General features: G+C 33.3%; 2 protein-coding genes across 2 annotated transcripts; both read left to right on the forward strand.

Moving 5' to 3' along the window:
- The first annotated feature begins 445 nt into the window (after window positions 1–445).
- Window positions 446–13,967, forward strand: LOC113404420 (signal-induced proliferation-associated 1-like protein 2). The gene is made up of 16 exons (XM_064215985.1): window positions 446–1,435; window positions 3,714–3,947; window positions 4,290–4,575; window positions 4,862–5,462; window positions 5,941–6,076; window positions 6,412–6,527; window positions 6,681–6,813; window positions 6,939–7,103; window positions 7,431–7,600; window positions 7,971–8,094; window positions 8,413–8,531; window positions 8,751–8,930; window positions 9,071–9,163; window positions 9,422–9,571; window positions 9,892–10,022; window positions 11,945–13,967. The coding sequence occupies exons 1-15, from the start codon at window positions 793–795 to the stop codon at window positions 10,000–10,002; spliced, it is 3,261 nt and encodes a 1,086-aa protein (XP_064072055.1). The 5' UTR covers window positions 446–792; the 3' UTR covers window positions 10,003–10,022; window positions 11,945–13,967.
- Window positions 13,968–17,998: 4,031 nt separating this feature from the next.
- On the forward strand, window positions 17,999–18,912 carry LOC113404686 (RNA-binding protein 7). Its single transcript, XM_026645686.2, has 2 exons — window positions 17,999–18,200; window positions 18,274–18,912. Exons 1-2 carry the CDS (start codon window positions 18,114–18,116, stop codon window positions 18,778–18,780), a joined length of 594 nt encoding a protein of 197 aa, XP_026501471.1. The 5' UTR covers window positions 17,999–18,113; the 3' UTR covers window positions 18,781–18,912.
- The last annotated feature ends 513 nt before the right edge of the window (window positions 18,913–19,425 follow it).

The following is a 19,425-nucleotide window of genomic DNA, read 5'->3' on the forward strand; positions in this document are numbered from 1 at the left end:
TTATTTTGTAGATAAATAGACTATATAAAAGTCTAGAATAATAATGATTTATAATGATTGATATTACAATATATTTCAAATTAATCAGAAGCTATTCGATTATATCGATTTACAAAAATACATAAAAGTTAAGATTCATATATATATTAAATTTTCTATGACATTCTTGTTTATAATATTAAAAAAATAGCAATTTTTTTCTCGTTCAAATGAGTTGCAAGATGTATTAAATCAGTAATTACTGAATTGTATCTCTGAAACCAACTGAAAATAATCTTTTAATATATTTAAAAAAAGTCCTAAAATTAAATAATAAATATATCATATCATAAATAATCTTGTATATTTAAACATTTCTTAATGCTTTTGATACCCATGTGTAAGAAAGCTTAATGACTTCATATAAGGTTTGATTTTATTTTATTTTATCTGTGCAGTACTTTGTCCAACTGCAGCACAATCTGCACTTGCAATATTTTTTGTGTGCTCAATAAACTGCCGATACGTTTTAGTCGCATATTATTTAATTTAAAAATTAAAAATGTATAATTATGATTTCGACAAAAATATAAACCTCATTGTAGTGACATAAAATTATTTTACTTGAATAAATATAAGTGTTTCGTGCTACTTTCTATCTAACTGTAATTATGGGAAAACAAGTGTAAATTATTTTTTACTCAAGTGACAGTTATCTGATATCGACAATTAAAACAATTTTATCGGAATTAAGATCACCGATGTTATCAACGTAAATTCACACGTACGTTATTGCTACTGTCAAACAATGCCATGTATGCTCCAGATCATCTTAGAAGGAAGGAAGTTCGAGATGCTATGTACCGTAGTAATTCTAGTCTTGACTTGATATATGCTGACCACTCCACAGGGAATGGTTTGCGACGCGAGTATGGTAGTCACGGGTCAATTGACGTGATTGGGGGTACTAGCGAACGGCTCCCTGCAATGGTACATAATTACAGCGGCTTAAACGCACCTGAAAAGCCATCTGGACTAAGCCGTTTGACTGATCGATTTTCCGAAGTATTAGCTAGCGATCATGCGGACGGCCCAACGCCAAGAGCCAGTGTTAGCCCAAAACCACGCCTCAAATTTAATAAATTATGGGGTGGTGCTACTCCAGTTATAGCTCGATCAGATGGTGATGGAATAATAACATCTGTATCTGATGTAAACAAAAGAAAACAATTTGCACATTATGACTGTCAATCCCTCATGGCCAACTTGAGTTATGCCGCTGAAATTAGAGGTGCCCTATTGAGCAGACGTCGTAATACAACAACTGGAGCATCAGCTGCATCCTTACTTGCGACACGTGGGTTACCGCCAGGGGATGATGCTATTCCAGACACCGGTGATGGTCGATCAAATGAATTACTGGAAAGCTGTCCATTTTTCAGGAATGAATTAGGCGGTAAGGAATACTTTACAATTTTTTTAGAACATGATTTAATTCATTTTAATAGGAACCTATTTCCAAGAAACTATAATACACTTACACATTATTTCCTTATAATATGACTGTTTTTCTATAAATAATTACTATGTGAATAAATCACAAGGCTTAAATTGAAAACAGAAAAAAATACCTTTATTTATAAATTCATATTATAAGAAAAAGAAGTATTGTTGTTACATGTTTCCTATGGTCTTCTTATTTGTGTAAAACTTCAAATGGTGTCATTACACAATTATGTTTGATTTAATGAGGATATCAATTATGCTGAGAAAGAAACATACAGATATAAGAGACAAAGAAATTTAATGTTCATCAAAACGGCCAGTTATTATTAAAAAAAATTAAATACCATAAAAATCCATAACAATATTAGAATCAAGAAACAATTCTTTCATAAAAATGTGTGAATGTTATGATTACTTTTTACACTATGATATTAGTATTCTGTGAGAATTAGGTGTCTCAATGTGAGTTTATTGTTATGCGTCTATTGTTTAGCAAAAATATGAGGACAACTTTATTTATTACCAACTATTCAAATAAATTATTTCTTTTTTTTTTAAATTATTTACTATCAAATATTATGAATGATGCATAAGTATATTGTTTTTAATATAACAAGCCAATTCATATTCTACCTCCAAACAGCACTAAAACCTTATCATAATAACATCATATTTGTTAGAGTACCAATTTCTATAGGCAGTGGTGACCATTTACTATCAGGTGGCCATTTACCTGTTGTCCATTTACCTGTCCAAGGGCAATTTCATTCTAATGTAACTGATAGATTACACTTCGAAACAATGAAAATTTTATACATTTTTTTGCTTTTTTAGTGCTTTCTTCATAAACTTCATAAGTTTACTATATGTGTAAATTTAATACAAACTAACGGTATTCACAAATGTACAGTAACACATAAAACATTAGTACATGTAAATATTTAAAAACATAATATGCAATATAAATACTGTGTTATGTCCGCTTAAGTATTACATGACATTAATTTAATAAGTATCGTTAACATCAAGATAACTAGTATCTCAATTGCTATCATGTCTGAAATTTATAAGTCGTCATGTGTGTTAGATTCATGATATAAATAAAATAACTAATAGTAATCCAAGTATGATTTGCTTAACTTTGCTGCATATGTATGTATGTTGTAATCAAGCACAATATAGTACAAAACATGCTAATACTTGTGGGGAAATAGGGAATAATTTAATTTTAGCTTTATGACATTTTTCTTAGTTAATTAATTGTACAAGCAGTATATTCTAATAAAGAATACTAATTGATTTGGTAACCAAAGTATCATGTATCAAGCATTGATTGAAAGTAGCACACTGCCAGGTCAGACTCAAAAATCTTTATTCAAGTAGACTTTTACAATCATTTTTACAGGATCAAACTGTCATTTTTCAGAATTATATTAAATGTAAGTCTGCCACCAGTCGTCAATGTATAGTCTAACAATAACTGGCAAGAAACTCAGTATTTACACCATATCAAACACAAAGTTAGAATACCTCTTGCATGCTCTTTTAAGATCATCTTACAGTAAACACATTGTACATTGCAGTAAGTGGGAAGATCAGAGTCGGCATTGTTTTTAAAAATCATCTAATTAGATAATACTTTATATTAAGTACAGTGTGCACATTTAAAAAACACAATCATTCATAAAAGTAGTATGTTTTACTATTATAGTTAATAAAAGAAATCATTTATGACACATTCTTATAAAACTTTCATTTTCATTACATAGTTTTGCATTAAGTATGCATGCTTAGAGTCAATAACTCTCCCATTTGTATGGTCGATAACATTGAATCAGTCATGCATTAGGAATGCATTTTCATAAAACATTAATTTATTAATATTAATAGTAACAATGAAACTTACTTTATTTGAGATGATTTTAATTTATTTTCAATTATTACCATCACAGTAATAACTTTAAACCAATTATGTATGTTAAAAGTTATTTCTTCATTCAGTATAATTTTATCATAAAGAAACTATAAGACCACAACCATGTTTAAACTTGTTTGTGACTCATGCAATAGGAATGTACTAAGGATTAGCGAATAAAGCCTGTTTTGACGTTTTTGAAAACATTTAGGATGCAAGGATGTTATCATTGCACAAAAAAGTTGTCAATACTCTTAAAATGTAAAAATAATGTTGATTCATTATATGTTTTTCAAATGAGTTTGTTTTTTAGGTGAAGAAGAACGTTGCGTATCGCTTTGCACGCGTACAGCTCGGGGCGCCATTCCTGGCCAGTTTGGAGGATGGCACCGTCCCAGGACAGCTTATGGTTTTTCAGTTCTGGAATTCCCACCTGGACAAACTCATTGGCGGCACGGGTGCCCTTTCATAAGATCAAGTTCCCCGTTACCCATCGAAAGTCAAGATCTCGGCGCATTGTACTATAGGAATTATTTTTACACACAACGTAAGTATTTATTTTACTTTTAGTAAGTATTTTTTTTATTTTTACTTTTATTTAAAATAGGTAAGGTGACTGGCACTTGATAGAAGGTGGTCGCCCAAAGGTGTTGATACTGCAAGAATTATTATGCATTGATGATAATACTGCAATAAATATTATGTAATAATATATTAGGAAATAACATTTCCTTACACCATCCTTGGGAACCAAAAATTTTCTTTTGTCCCAACTCCCATGTGCTTGACCAAGTATTGCTGTTTGGCGGTATTGATAAATATTAAAAGCACAGTAAAATTCATACATTTAATTATAAATTGGATATTTGTACTGATATTATTATTTCAGCTCACCAAAATTGGTTTGGTATGGATGAGAATTTAGGACCCGTGGCTATATCTATTAAGAAGGAACGTGTTGAATTAAGGCGTGGCGGTGTTGATGCATCCGCGCCAGCTTCGCAGCTAGCTTGGCAGTATCGACTCATCATCCGAACTTCGGAACTACTTCCTCTACGCGGTTCTATACTCGAAGATGCATTACCTACCGTCAAGCCGAGTAACAACAGTGCCACATATAACACCAAAGAAGTGCTCGAGTACGTCGCGCCGGAGTTGCAGCTGGGTTGTTTAAGGTAAATAATAAATTGTAATCTGTTAAATTCATAAGGCTTCAAACCCCGAATCGGGCCACTACCAAGTACATTATTTTTTCTTTGAGAAATCAAACATCTAAACTCTTCTCTCATGTCATATTTATCGTCTCGTCAGGAGAGGATGAGTGAATAGTAATAGTATCTATTATATATAATCGGTCAGAATTCGATTTTCATCATCATCATCATCATTATAATATCTATCAAAATATTTTTAATTTGTGACATAAAAAAAAAGAATTTATTTATGATATAATGTTTTCAGATTAGGAATTACTAATGGAGGTGCGGAAAATCAACTTTTGCGACTTGACGAGCAACGTGTGACGAGGCACTACAAAGTTGGAGTGATGTATTGCAAGAGTGGTCAGTCGACCGAGGAGGAAATGTACAATAACCAAGAAGCTGGACCAGCTTTTGTAGACTTTTTACAAATGTTGGGACAGACTGTCAGATTAAAAGACTTCGATAAGTACAAAGCTGGTCTCGACAATCGGACAGATTCCACCGGACTATTTTCTGTTTACACAACCTATCAAGGTTGTGAAATAATGTTTCACGTTTCAACAATGCTTCCGTACACACCGAACAACAGGCAGCAGTTGTTGAGGAAACGTCACATCGGTAATGATATTGTGACAATTGTCTTCCAAGAACCGGGCGCGGCGCCTTTCACGCCCAGGAACATACGCTCCCAGTTCCAACACGTTTTTGTGGTTGTGAGAGTCATAGATCCATGTACAGAGAACACACACTACAGTATCGCTGTGAGTCGTGCTAAAGAAGTGCCTTTATTTGGACCACCCATTAAGGATGGTGCAGTTTATCCGAAAGGGGAGGCCTTCACGGATTTACTTTTAAGTAAGGTAAGGAATCATTGTTTATTCTTAATGTATACAAATAAATAAAATTAAAATGTGAAAATCAAAAGATTCCAAAATAGGTGTCTTTCTTAAGGTTATGGCTTTTAGTGAGTTACGAAAACCAAACCAGACACTATTTTTATTTTTTGTGTGACTGTCTGTTTGACCGAAACAGACAGACATAAATGAAGATTACTTTAATACATTTAAAAATCACAAATGAAAATATTTAGTTTAATTTAGTGACTATATTAAAGTACTCGAACTGTTTAATTATTGTAACTTATTAATAAATTTTATCAAAATAGATTCAGTCTATTAAGATGTTCAACAACAAACAACACGAAAAAGGGTTAACAAATGTTAATGTTTGACATATATTTATACTCATTAGAAACAGATTTCAGGATTTTTCGAAATGTAACCATGGAGCACAAATGGTAAATAATAAAAATTAAATAAATACTTTTTGCTATTATAGGTTATTAATGGTGAAAATGCTGCCATTCAATCGCCCAAGTTTAGTACGATGGCTACACGCACGCGGCAAGAGTACCTTAAAGATTTAGCTAAGAATTATGTCACTGCTACAACTACGGAGACTGGACAGAAATTTTGTAAGTTAAACCTTGATTAATCATTAATTGTCATTTACTGTACCAAGTTCAAAATTCCGATAACAGAAACGCATAAGGGCCATTTTTGATCCATAGTGAATATCATAGACTATTCAAGCTCTCGGCCAATGATATCGCGTCAATTCGATGTCAAATTTTGTTTATTTAACTTTATTCCTCTCGTGATTGGAATAGACTATACGACACCAAGATGAATAATTATAAATACAATTTAAGTACATGAAAATATGATTCTTTCTCGTGATGAATCCTATTTTGATAGAACAATATTAAATTGTCCATATTGGTTTACTATTAATTAGTATATATTTCAGCTATATTCTCTTCATTGTTGATGAAGAGCGGAAATAATTCCAGCAACAATGCCATCGTGCCTCGCGTCGACGACTGCACTAATGACGTTTTAGTTGGAGGAGCATTGTGTTTTCACGTGAGTAAAGTTTTTTAAATGGATATGTTTTAAAGGATGATGTATAAAAATATTCTAAACTATAGGTCATAAATAATATAATTCATAATTTTAATTTGATGGCATTCTGTTATGAATAAGTTTATGGCATTTTTAAATTTGGTGCGGTATCAGGTGCAAGTTCAGGACGAGGGAGCCGGTGGAACCGTAGTGGATTGTATCATGGGAATCTCTGCAGATACAATAGTAATCGTCGAAGAGAGCTCGAGGCAGATCGTGCTCGTTCTACCCACGAATACTCTACTTGGTTTGTACTTCGTTAAAACATTTGTATTTGTACAACTTATTTGCTACCGTTTTTATTAAACTTTCGAATTTATAATACAAGCGATATACAGAAAAAGATAAATATTTCGACGTCATCGCTCGCAGGCTGGGTGGTGAGCGGGCTGTGGGTGCGCGTGTACTACCACCGCGGGGAGAGCGTGCGCGTGAGCGCGGCCGACGCGCTGCTGCGCCGCCTCGCCGCCGTGGCGCCGCCGCACGCGCACGCGCTCTCCGAGCTCACGCTGGACCGCGGGGCCGCCGCGCAACTAGGTGACCCCGCTAACCGTCGACCCGATAAAAAGTTATTGGGTCTTTCTATCGATAAATTCTCAGTAGCAACCTGGAGTTCGGGCGTTAGAAGTTACAAGTGTGTATACTCCTGTACCTCGGAAAGCACTTACAGTGTAAAGATAGTCCTGTGCATGACCTCACACCGGTCATGTCGGATTAGTCGTCCCATCGGAAAGAGTGAGGAAGTAGAGACTGCACCTCTGACGTGCACGTCCTGCGTAGTTGGCTGATCTCCTTTGAGACGACATTGTTATTGTAATATTACACGGTGGACACAAAATGAACGCTATTGTGGTTCGCGCGCAGGGTTCCACGTGCAGGCGGACGGGCTGGTGACGGCGGTGGAGGGCGGCGGCGCGGCGGCGCGCGCGGGCGTGCGGCGCGGCGCGCGGCTGCTCGAGGTGTGCCGCGCCGCCGTCGTGGCGCTCACGCACGACCACCTCGTCGACCTGCTTAAGACCTCCGACCCCGTCACCGTGAGTGTGCAGTAACATTTATTTTGATTATGAATTCGAGATGCGAAAACGTTAAATTATAAACATATGTTGCAATATGCGTTCATACTTTTTATGATAATTTGCAATAAATATTACATTATATACCTTAATTGGTATTATAGTATATAAGGCCGTAGAATCCGAGATCCTGGGTTGCAACCAACAACCCTCCGCCCCCGGTCAAGCCAATAAAAGTTAGTTATTGGTGTCGAAAAATTATCAGTAGCTTCTTGAATTTTCTAATCTAAATTGTGTACTATAATATTTATATAAAGTAGTCGGCTAGACTCTCGTGGCCGAAATCAGTCAAGAGAACATAATCACATAATAGACGGGTACACGTTGGCAGGTGCGGCTGACGTTCGCGGCGGGCGCGCGCTGCGAGTGCCAGAGCGCGGGCGAGGCGTGGGCGCAGCAGCCCGCGCGCCGCCGGCAGTCGCCGCCGCGCTCCGACACCTCCGGATACGGGACCGGTAATTGACTATTTCTTTGTAATTGTAACATGGATATGTAGTTATATTACTGAGATATTATTTTATGGAATTTATAATAAAAGTTACTTTTTGCGATATTATTTTCTTATTGAATTTATCTGTATACTGCCGAACCTGGGGTTAAAAAAAATTTATAAATTTTTACCTGTACCTGTCACCACCTACGAAATTTCATCGAAATCGGTTCAGTGGCTTAAGCGTAAAGAAGTAACAGGCAGGCTTACTTTCGCATTAAACATTAATATCGATTTGATTATCCTGAGGGTTTCCTAAACACAGTATGTTGACGTTCGACAGGCGGATCTGGTCGCAGCACGACGTCGGGCGGCAACGCGGAGGTGCGGCGCCGCTCGCACGAGGACGCGTCTCCGCGACACTCGCGCCGCCCGCGCTCGCTTGCGCACTCGTCGCTCACGGTGAGGCACTCGAAGCATTCCCGAGAGACAGACAGACAGATATATGTTTAGTGATCATTTTCCTAAATATTTGTCGCTTTCAATCAATTCAGTTAATTTTCTAGTTTATTTAAATATGGACACCTAGGAAAATGAACATTTTTAGTTATTTTATTGAACTGCAATTTTCGTTTCTATTTAAAATGCAGTCATTTTTAATACGAAATATATTTCGTGCAGGAAGAACTGATGCGATTAATGGACGCTGAACTTGGCGAAACTCGTAGCGGTAGCGGCGGTGGTGGCGCCGGTAGCGGTGGTAGCGGAGGTGGTGGGGGCAACGCGCCGCTGCCACTACCAGACGCGTCCGCGCTGGACTGGGCCACGCTTGTACATACTGCCACGCGGGCTATGTTACAGGTACGTTTTTAAACCATAAAACTATGCTGTAGTATGAGAATATTAATAGCATATTGTTTTTATGACCGATTTAATAGATACAATAATATTATATTTTATCAAAGAAACTTGAATGAATTATTCCATTTATTTCGATATAGATTTGTGAAGAGCATCAATATCCGTCCATTGACAATGCCGAACCGAATTCTGAAACTGCAACTGAGGTCGGCCTCGACACCTGGTCAGAGATAGCCGTAAGTCAAACGTCGACTTAGACATTTTTCATTAAATTTTATTTTAAGTTTTGAACTGAAATCTTAATTTAAATCTCATAGTCCATAAAAAAAAAACATATTTGGCGATGAATTGACTACTACTGAAAGTGACCACATACAAATATCAAAGATTATTTTAATATAGTTAATAAAAGAAAGATCAACCTCGTTATTTATTTTTTTAATCTAATACTTTATTGAAACGTTTTGGCACAGAGTACCGACGCCGACGAGACCGCGGGCAGCGGCGCGAGTGCGGGCGCGGCGGGCGGCGGGGCGAGCGGCGCGGGGAGCGGCTGCGCGTGCGGGCTGGCGCAGCGCGTGGCGGCGCTGGAGGCCGACGCCGCCTCGGCGCAGCGACACCGACACCATCTGGAGGAGGAGGTCAGGCGACCTTCGGTGTAGTCTTTGGGAATATTAGACTCGCGAGTCCCGAATAAAGTAGCCCTCAGATTAAAAATAAATAGATTGAATATTATTCCATTTTTAGGAAAATATTAATTTATTGCTGACAAATTCTAAGTATATTAAAAAAAAAATTCGACGATCAATTTTTCTAGGCGACCTCGATGGGAGACTTTCGAACTTTTCAGGGTGTGAAAATTTCCATGTGTGCTATCATTGTGTATTTATTTTCACGTGAGCGCATATTTTCAAAAATGGTCAATGGCGACAGTCCCTAAAAGAAGCCCGTGTGTGTGCAGGTGCGTCGGCTGCGGCGCCACAACGCGCGCCTGCGCGAGGAGTCTGCGCGCGCCGTGTGGCAGCTGCGCCACTTCACGCACTGGCTCAAGCGCACCGTCGACAAGCAGTGACGCCCCGCGCACTCACGACTGTAAGGACTGAATACCTACACACACACATACTATTCATCTATTCCTATATATTATTTCATTTTAGAAGAAAATAAACATTTAAATTGAATATTGAAAGCAATTAGGTTTCCGCAAATAATTTATGAATAACAATTTGGAATGTTTCTTAAATACAAACATAAATTATTAAGCTAATAATGTAATCATATCACATGGGTATACAAGTCAATTAATTATTCATACATTTCTCTCTTAAATCTTAGCAAATGTTATTAATGCTTCTGGTTTTAGTAGGATGGTACATTTCTGCAACTCACAGTCCAATTAACAATCATATAAAGTATATACAATATTAAACAGAGTAGTCGGGTTTCTGCTAATGCGTTTAAAGTAAATGGATTAAGATTAATTATAAAATGACCCACAAATAACATTTTTAAAGATAATGTACTTAAGATACGAATCGTAAACATAAAATGATTGGTTTATCTGATATTTAACGAAATAATGAGATTAATAGATCTATTGATTGCGTTTCCATATAGATTACACACAATATATTTAAATTTTATTTAAATGTATGTTAAAAACTGAAAACTAAATTATTTTCCAAACATTCTATAGACAGTTCACGAGTTTAATGAGTAAGTTGTTAAATCTCTCATTGTTAGGCGTCTATATAAATAATCAGATAGTCGTTTGAGACCATTTATATTGAATATTTTTGTCCGAATCTTTGATTAGTAATCCCACGTTTCTGATACACACACTCCACACAACGTGCGGGAAACCGCGTTTCCGGGATTGGATTCCCTAGTCGTCATGTATGCGACTTGTATATTTTGGTGCAATGCAAACATTGGATACCTCTTTCAATCGGAAATAGCTGCATTTATTTAGCATTGTCATCGAAAAAACGACTTTACTTTATTGTACACCACACAGAGAAAATAAATAAATACAACATAGATTCAGTCTTAATAAAAGGCGCGTACAATTTTTGCGACCTTATCGCTACATAGCGATCTCTTCCAGGCAACCAACCCACCAACCAACCAACAAACTACATAAAACAAACTACATAAATAAATATGCCATAATTTCATTGGTGCGAAATAATTAAAAAATATATGTAATAAACAATGGAAATACTAACTAATAGTCACTTAAATCAATGCAGAATAGTTACAACTCTTGTTCGAAAGCAGACAATTGGTTTTTTTTTCATTCTTTATAATGTTCTGTAATTATATATTCATGATTACTTACCAGTTACATACTACAATTATATTATTATTAGTAGATAAATTAATATATTTAATATATGTTATGTTATGTTATGTTTCATAGTATCAAATTATCGAATCAGGCTTGTATAAGTACTTGTATAGCTATTCTACAGCTAGAACTGTGTAAGTCATCTCGGTCAGGCAGTGAAGATAAACTTAAAATAGGCCTGTGTCTGACACATGGACAAAACTCTGCCCCATGTGTATCTACCAACTCTGGTTGGATATTTTTATTTTATTTATATTATTATTAATATGGTTTGGATTATACAAAAGATAATACAATATGTAATTTTGTAGCGCTTTATTCGATGAGGATACTGTGAACGTAATTTATCTTAAGATAATAGATATTTTAACTGTTTATAATCTTAGATACATATCAGTGTAATTGCGAAAGTAACTCTGTATGTCTGTGTGTCCATTGCTCTTTCACGGCTACACCACTGAATCAAATTTGATGAAATTCAGTATGTGGCGAGCCTTAACTCCAAGAAAGGACGTAGGCTAATTTTTAATGCCTCACGCCTAACGACCAACCCCTTAAATGCGAGCGAAGCCGCGGCCTAAGTCTTATATATTTATGTATATATATATATATTAAAACGCTTTCTTATTTCTGACTATATATAATATGATAAATTTAATTTCAGGTAACATCAGAATGATAAGGCGTGTGCAACGACTCAGCGAGGTACTCTTGCGTACTTGAATAGTATTTAATAAATTACATAATTTCCAAAGAGTAACTACGTGTGAAATATAAATATTTAACTCAGCGCTGTATCTTATGAATTTTGTGCCTTTTAAGCTTCTAGAGAAGCTATTGTTTTGGCGTAACGGTAATTTTTCTTAATTATTAAGTACATGCCACTGTTTTTCACGTTAAATATTCAAATAATATAATGTTGCTGTTTCGACGAAAATAATGTGTCTATAGGCGCGTTGTTATGTTAAGCGCCCGATAGTCGGATATGCCGTATGTTGTAAGATTATTTATTTATTACTGTTTTAAGTATTAAATATGCAAAATCATCGACTTTGTTATTCTAAAAGTAACCGATTATACAACAAAAAAATATTGTTACGTGTAATTATCTCTGAAATAAATTAAACTACAATTTGTAGATCATATAACAATATGAGCATGTTAAATAAATAATTCATTAACAATTTATATGATTATACTTCCTTACATTATTATAAAACTGTTACTATTAAGTAATTAAGTAGCGTTAATTTTTAATATTTAAAACAGACTTGAACCCTGCCAAATATTATAACCGTAAGATGTATCATCACATTAGCACAAATACTTAATTTTACTGCTAAATCACTAAAATACATATACTCCGTTCCAATGGCAGGAGGAGTGAATATAAACAAACCTTAGATTTATATATTCGATTCACTTCGATTTGCTTATAGTTCTTCTTTATTATACATTAGAAATAATTCTTAATTGATATCTCTTAATTTATAATACAACACTATTGCATTTAACAACTTATATCCGTGTTAAATTAACTTCCAAAATTCCGATGATAACTTTGGCACCATAGAGTATTTTAGATCTCGATCAATGTCTTTTTTGATATATAGGTACGCGAAAAGAAAAACGTACCACCTGATAATAAGTGGGTATCACAACAAATATACATTAGTGCTGTAAGAAATATCAAACATTTTTTAAAGCGCCACCAACCTCAAGAGCTAAGATGTTATATCCCTTGTCACTACAGTTACGGCTTACTTATCCTCCCAACCAGAACACATATTAAGAATGTTTGCTTAGTGATAGAATATCTGATGAGTGGATGGTACCAACAAAGACGGCCTGTGCGTACACTACCATCAAGTCACATCAATTCAAGGTCAAAATTGTTTATCTGCTCCTGCCATTGGAATAGACTAAAAGTACCCATTGAAACATAATAAAATAATTATTGCTACTTAGGAATTTTTAAACCGTATTAACTAGCACGATCTCTTATAATATCGTTATGTTAATATTTTATTTAATTAATAACTATTTAATTTTTATTTTTTTTTGTAAATATAATTGAATCTCTTAGTTAAATTATATAAACGTAAAAAGGAAGCTTTATTAGTATAAGTCATTTTAAATGTAGCGTTAATTTTAGTGAAGCAATTATTCATATTTTCTTAAGCTTAACAATATGTCAATCAACGAAATAATAACACAATTACTTGTTCTATAATGTTCTACATCATATATGATTATTTTTGTTACCTTCGTATGTATGTTAAAAACCCTAACAGCTTGACATGGCATTAAATAATAAGTCAGCTTGAACTCGATTATTAATAAGAACGATTTAAAAAATAATGTTCGTTTCTTTATCTAAATAATTAAAGGAATTGTCGGAATTTGTATCAGGCCTCTTTTAAAGATTTATGTCTCAGTAACTGAAACGCTGATCAAAAATGAAACGTTAGAAGCTCGTTGGTCGCTTTATTATGTCATTAGCTGCGTTCGACGAATGACAATTAAGATTTAAAATCAAATTAAGTTAATCTGACTTTGATTATCGTTTTAGGAACTGCAGGTGTATTTCTAAAATGATTAATAAAATATTCAATGATGTTATTTAATATAATAATAAGAACAATTACATTTGTTAAATAACCGAAATATATCCGATTTTCTATAAAAAAATATATGTATATTCGCAGTAATAATGCATAAAGTTTGGATTAGTTTATTTTTTTTTTTAAATAATTATTACAAAAAAAACCTTTCAAATTTACGAGCTCTAAGTTTTATATTTGTTTTTTTTGTATTTTGTATAAAACAAGACAGTTTGTATGTTTAACAGTAACCATCAATTCGATTTGATAAAACTTTTTTTTAATTTAATAGTACGTTTTTTAATAAAGGTTACCCAGGGCGACAAACTATACCTGTATTTATATTACATGTCCGACTGCTGAGAGAGTGTGCTAACGACAGATTCGTGATGGAATAGACGATGTAACTTTGGAGTGGCGAGAAGTTGCGATAACAATATTACCGTCAAATTAAATAATATAATTTTGTGCTAATTTTAAATAAAAAAGTATTCTATTTTTGAACAGTTCTGCGCTATTACAAGTTTATGTCAATTGTTTATGTTTACCCGTTGTCAGGCCTAACTGTTAAACGTCGGGTCTCAGCGCCCGGTATTTACACTTCGTATTGTTTGCATAATCCAAATTTAAGGCGAGTGAAATCGCAGTGCAGCTAATATTCTATGAAAAAATTGTTATAGTTGTAAACAACCCGTATAAAACATAAGAAACTTATTACCTTTCATTTATTAATTAATACAGTTTTAATCTAGGTCTTAAATTCTGATAAATTATTATTATTTTATCTTTAATGCTCAATTTTTTTTAAATTTGTTACAATACTAAGAATGAACACATTTTTGCATTGTTACACGTTTGTATTATAATAAAATATTTTTTTTCCTGTATTAGCACAGTGTTATAAATACTCATAGTGAGTGAACTCATTTGTCGCAGTCAAAATTCAAACAGCCGACTAGATGTCGAAAACCAGGGTTGTCACAACAAAAAAAATTATATCGTATTTTCTAATTTTGAAAAAACACATTCCATGTTTTGTATTACTATATCAAGTAAATAAAGCACAGTTATATATATATTTTTAATTATGTATTAATATAACAAGCATCGTTCAGATGTGCAATCAAGTAAATTATGACTTGTAATAAAATAATAATAACAACTCGAGGTCGTCATCCCTAAGTGACAAAATTCACTCCACTTTAATTTAGTGTGATGAGTATAGCTCGTGCTTGAAAGATATGTTGGTGTGCGTGAGACGTTAAAATACGAAATTTAAAGTGGAGGGGCGCGCCTTCGTGTGTGAATAGATTTGTAAGGCTGTCGTTTATATGTTAATCGTATTAGTTGACTCATCATTAGTATTTATTAACATTATGCTTCCGTTGATTATCGACACATATAATTATTTATTATATTATAGTAGAAAAAAAAATGGCCTTATACGTAGTATTAAGATTTCAATTTGTGTAAATTGCCACTCATGTATGTCAATTCAATGATTGTACTAATAACAATTGCTATTGTACCCACCTTTCGTAGATATAGAAAAGAAATTAATCGAAAACGTTGTTTAAGAATTAGTAATTTTACAACCAAAGCGTTACTGTTTACCGCCATAGATTTGAACTTTTTTTTTTTCATTGTCACCTAATTTTTCGATCTATTTAAGGTAGTACATAACATATGTTTATATTTTATACGATTATTTTAGGACATTCCACTTTATTAAAGTATATACCAAAGAATCGTGTTATTTTTATAACCTTTCCTAACCAATTTGTACTGATAAAATCTTGCCCTGATAGCTTCGACGCGTAGCAAAAATTTTAAAGTTATAATTGGAACATAGATTTATTTTTATAGTTATTTATGGAAGTTAGTAGTAGTAGTAGTTAGTATAGTTATTTTTGTAAGTTTTAACGTTTAGGAGATCAATGAGAGGATTAACTTTTTATCATATCTGTCAAGTTTTATCTGTTTATTGCTTTGCTTTATTTACAGATGATAAAAACTACTAATAAAATGTGCTTAACTAACAAAAACTCACAGGTTCATACAATCTACACCAGTACAAAAGTAAAATAATGTACCTGTAAATTAACGCCCTCTAGAGGTCTTAACTGATGAATAAGGTTGTAGCGGTTGATATAACGACCTCCTTTTTTATCACGCTGGAAAAACGCGTTACGCGTTTTCCTCACATTGAAGTGTAGGGGGGGGGGTGTTATGTGAAATTAAAAGTAAAAACCAAAAACGCCTGCAAAACAATTGTATGGTACTTGGGTAATTCGCAAAAAGTGCTTTGTTTAGTATGAAAACTATATCATTCATACTTTTTTAGAAAAGGATTATTTACATAGATAGTTGTGCTATTATTTCAGTCATCTTCAAATACTTCAGAATTAATGAGGATTTTGATATCAATTATATGAATTTGGAGAAAAACCTGAAAAAATAATGAAAGACAACTTTATTATAATATAATCTTGAAACAGAAGCTTTAAATATTATATTGTGCAAATATGAAAACTCACTTCGTTATATTATGTATTTCTAAATATCTACTTTTGTTAAAAATTGTAGACGAAAATTACCATGACATAATTTTTCTGATAGCGATTTGCACGTTATCTTAAAAACTTTAAATGACTCAGAAATTAACAGAAGAAATTACAATACTTTTTTTTATGTTATATATATAGGTAGCAAACGAGCAGGAGGCTCACGTGATGGAAAGTGACTACCACCGCCCATGGACATCATTTGCCGTGGTATATCTATAATGCCGTTATCTACCTAAACTTAATTTTGAGCTAGAAGCAAAAAACGCGGTAAAAATTTAAATCTATGTAACTTATCGATTATAAGACCAATTTGAGACCTAAAATCACCAAAAAATTCGTCAAGTAAAATACTTTCCAATTACTCTTCCAATTTCTCTATAAATATGATTTAATTATAATGAAAAACGCTTTAATCGTTCTAGTTAATTATCGATTTTTCTAATGTCTCGCGAAGAATTCACTAAAAAGCCGTTAAGTATACCTTAACGATCTTTCAGTGTTTCTATTTAAAATAATAGTATTGACTTTTAAAGCACTAAAAATAATCTTATAGATGTTTAGCTAAAACGGTGTTATAGCACATAACCCTGTTTTAGCTTAACATTGGGTGACACAGAACTGAATCATGTTAGACTTTAGTGGCATTATTGGTATTTTACCGCTTTTAAGTCCGGTAAATTACAAATTTTAATTAGTTCCGATAAATAATTTGATTCATCGTTACTCTAAAACGTAATTAAAACGGGAACCCTTTACGTTAACGGCAACATAGCAAAACAATTACAAAAATATTAGAATAAATTTATTCAACCAGTGAAACTAAATAAAGATAATTTTTAAATAATTATATACCATTATTTCGCAAATAACAATGTTTATTGAATATATAAGTAAGTTATGTTATTGAGCATCGTATTTTGTTTGACAAAACATCACTTATAACTAGATTTGTTAGGAACTTACAGTTCTTTACTAATACAAATATCACATTAACTAAGAAGGTAATGGGCACTTATGGTTTAATGACGATAACAATTATTAATTAACCAAGAGAGATCAAAATAAGTCTTTGTATGTATATAAAACTAAAATATTGCAAAATCACATTTTATGAAATTAAAATTATTAATTTAAAAAAAAAAAGAAAGTTTCAATCGCTGGTCGGTCGGTAAAGGGTAAAAGTGTTCCGTTAAATTAAAAAAAGTAGAGTATGCAATAACCTGTGTTAATAACGAAGTCAGTGGCTGGCGCAAGCATTTATCTTTTTATAAATATATTTCTTATTTATAATTTTTCAGTCACTTTTAATACAACACAGCAATGTATATAATATATCAAAGTGCAATAATCGAATCTGCAATAATGTCAAAACGATTTTTTTTAACAATTATTTTATTTTCCTATATTGAATATTTTTATAAAAACGATTCGGTCTGTAATATTAATTATCAGTTTAAAATATTAATTTTCTGTTGTCTGTATAAATTGTAACCATAGATTATAAATTATAATATCTTTATTGGACTGTTGTTTTATTCTGACAAATACTGTCAACTGTTCGTGATTTGTGATCATAACATCCAAATGATTATACTATTATAATAATTATATTCATTTCCTAAGCTCAACGCAAAAAACTGAAGTTTTTATTAATATTGCTAAAATGATTGAAGAAGAAAATAAAACAATTTGGTGTGGTAATTTAGCTGAGCAAGTCACTGAAGAGATTCTTTACGAACTCTTCTTACAGGTTTGTATATCAAATACGATGTTGTCTTTTTCGAAATCTTAAAATTTCTAATGTTTTGTTTTATTTCTTACAGGCAGGTCCGCTAGAAAAAGTAAAAATGCCTCGAGATAGAGACGGACGCCATAGATCTTTCGCTTTTATTACGTATTGTCATGAAGTATCGGTGCCTTATGCTATAAGCTTATTTAGAGGAACGGCTCTTTTTCATAGAACATTGACATTACAAGTTAGAGGTAGAATGACACTCCTTCCACCACCAATACGGTGTTACGGACCTGATACATCGATGGACCTCATTGGACAAGGAAATGTTGTTAAACAATTTTCCGATATGACCGATAGACTTAAAGAGGAAAATCCGAATCCAGTTCATCAGCCCACACAGAGACAAAACACAAATGAAAAGCTTGTTATGGCAAGCTTACAGGGCAATTGGTCTCACCGACACCACCCTTATAGGTCAAAAGATAAGATGCATAATCGTGATGATTATAGGCATCGAGATGATATTTATAAAGGTCAGAGCAACTCTAACAACTGGAGATCTCGACGAGATACTCGATCCAGAAGGAGAAAATGAGACTTCAATAAAACTAGGCTTTTATCCAGATGACAATTTATATATGAAAATATTACTATATATTCACATGTGGTGGCATTTATTGTTAGCATAAAAACTTTTTAAATACATATTAACTCAAGTTTTATTATTCATTATGTTTTTTATCTATTTTTTTCTGTTTTCAGAATAATTAATTATATGTATATATTTTTTTAATGTATAGGTAGATGGTGGCTACCACTGTCCAAGGACATTAGAGATGTAGAAAATATTAGACATTCCTTACAGAATGTGCCACTAACTTTGGAAACTAGGCATGTGTATATATATATATCGAAACATCTAAAATCGAAGGTCATCGATTTGATGTTGACGGGTAACCATTTCCACCACATCTAAAAAAACTGTGCATATCAATCTGGTACGTCAATGCATTCAAAGTATGATAACATTAAATGCATGAAAAATTTGTTGTCTCTCTTTAACTTTACAGTTACCCATCTGTGAGAAAAAAATGAAGCAAATGTGAAATTAATTTCAATATGACATTCGGTAAACAAAGATAAGGCAACATTGGAAATTAGATGTCAACATAGATACTTAATCCAAATATCTGTTTTACAATTTGTCACAAAATTCGGATAACGGCTCTGCCTATTGGAA

This window comes from Vanessa tameamea, chromosome 10 (assembly GCF_037043105.1).
Source record: "Vanessa tameamea isolate UH-Manoa-2023 chromosome 10, ilVanTame1 primary haplotype, whole genome shotgun sequence".
In the NCBI taxonomy this organism is placed as follows: Eukaryota; Metazoa; Arthropoda; class Insecta; order Lepidoptera; family Nymphalidae; genus Vanessa; species Vanessa tameamea.